Source organism: Crocuta crocuta, unplaced genomic scaffold (genome assembly GCF_008692635.1).
Source record: "Crocuta crocuta isolate KB4526 unplaced genomic scaffold, BGI_CrCroc_1.0 scaffold217, whole genome shotgun sequence".
NCBI classification, from domain to species: domain Eukaryota; kingdom Metazoa; phylum Chordata; class Mammalia; order Carnivora; family Hyaenidae; genus Crocuta; species Crocuta crocuta.
In genome coordinates, this window is record NW_027532208.1 from 8,217,122 (window position 1) to 8,217,483 (window position 362).

The following is a 362-nucleotide window of genomic DNA, read 5'->3' on the forward strand; positions in this document are numbered from 1 at the left end:
GACCCCCCTCCCCGCCGGCCCCGCCTTACATCTTCATGGTGCCCTTAGGCCCCAAGTTGGTCCTCAGCACGTCCTGCAGTCCCCGGGCCGCGCTGATGTTGACCGCTAGTGCCGCCTGGGCCCTGGCCACCTCGGCCTTGGGGTTCAGGGTCTTCACGGCCGCCATAGCTAACCACTACAGGAAGAGGAGGACACCAGGCGTGCGGAGTGCCCAAAGCCGGCTCAAGCGTGGCCTGGAGACGCCACCCGGGTCTTCTGGAAAAGTCGGGCGCGTCCGGCCCGTCCCCAGCGTGCCCGCGCGCTGCTGCCATTGGGCCACGAGTCGGCCAGCGCCGCTCATTGGCTCGCGGCGCCTGCGGCCC

General features: G+C 70.2%; 1 protein-coding gene across 1 annotated transcript in view; it reads right to left on the minus strand.

Annotated features, from left to right (window-relative positions):
• The window catches only part of CCT6A (chaperonin containing TCP1 subunit 6A), a 10,418-nt gene extending 10,140 nt beyond the window's left edge, over positions 1–278 (minus strand). Inside the window, exon 1 of the mRNA XM_077777820.1 lies at positions 30–278. Coding sequence (XP_077633946.1) covers positions 30–166 — 137 coding nt within the window. The 5' untranslated portion in view covers positions 167–278. The remainder of the gene's footprint in view (positions 1–29) is intronic.
• Between the last annotated feature and the right edge of the window lie 84 nt (positions 279–362).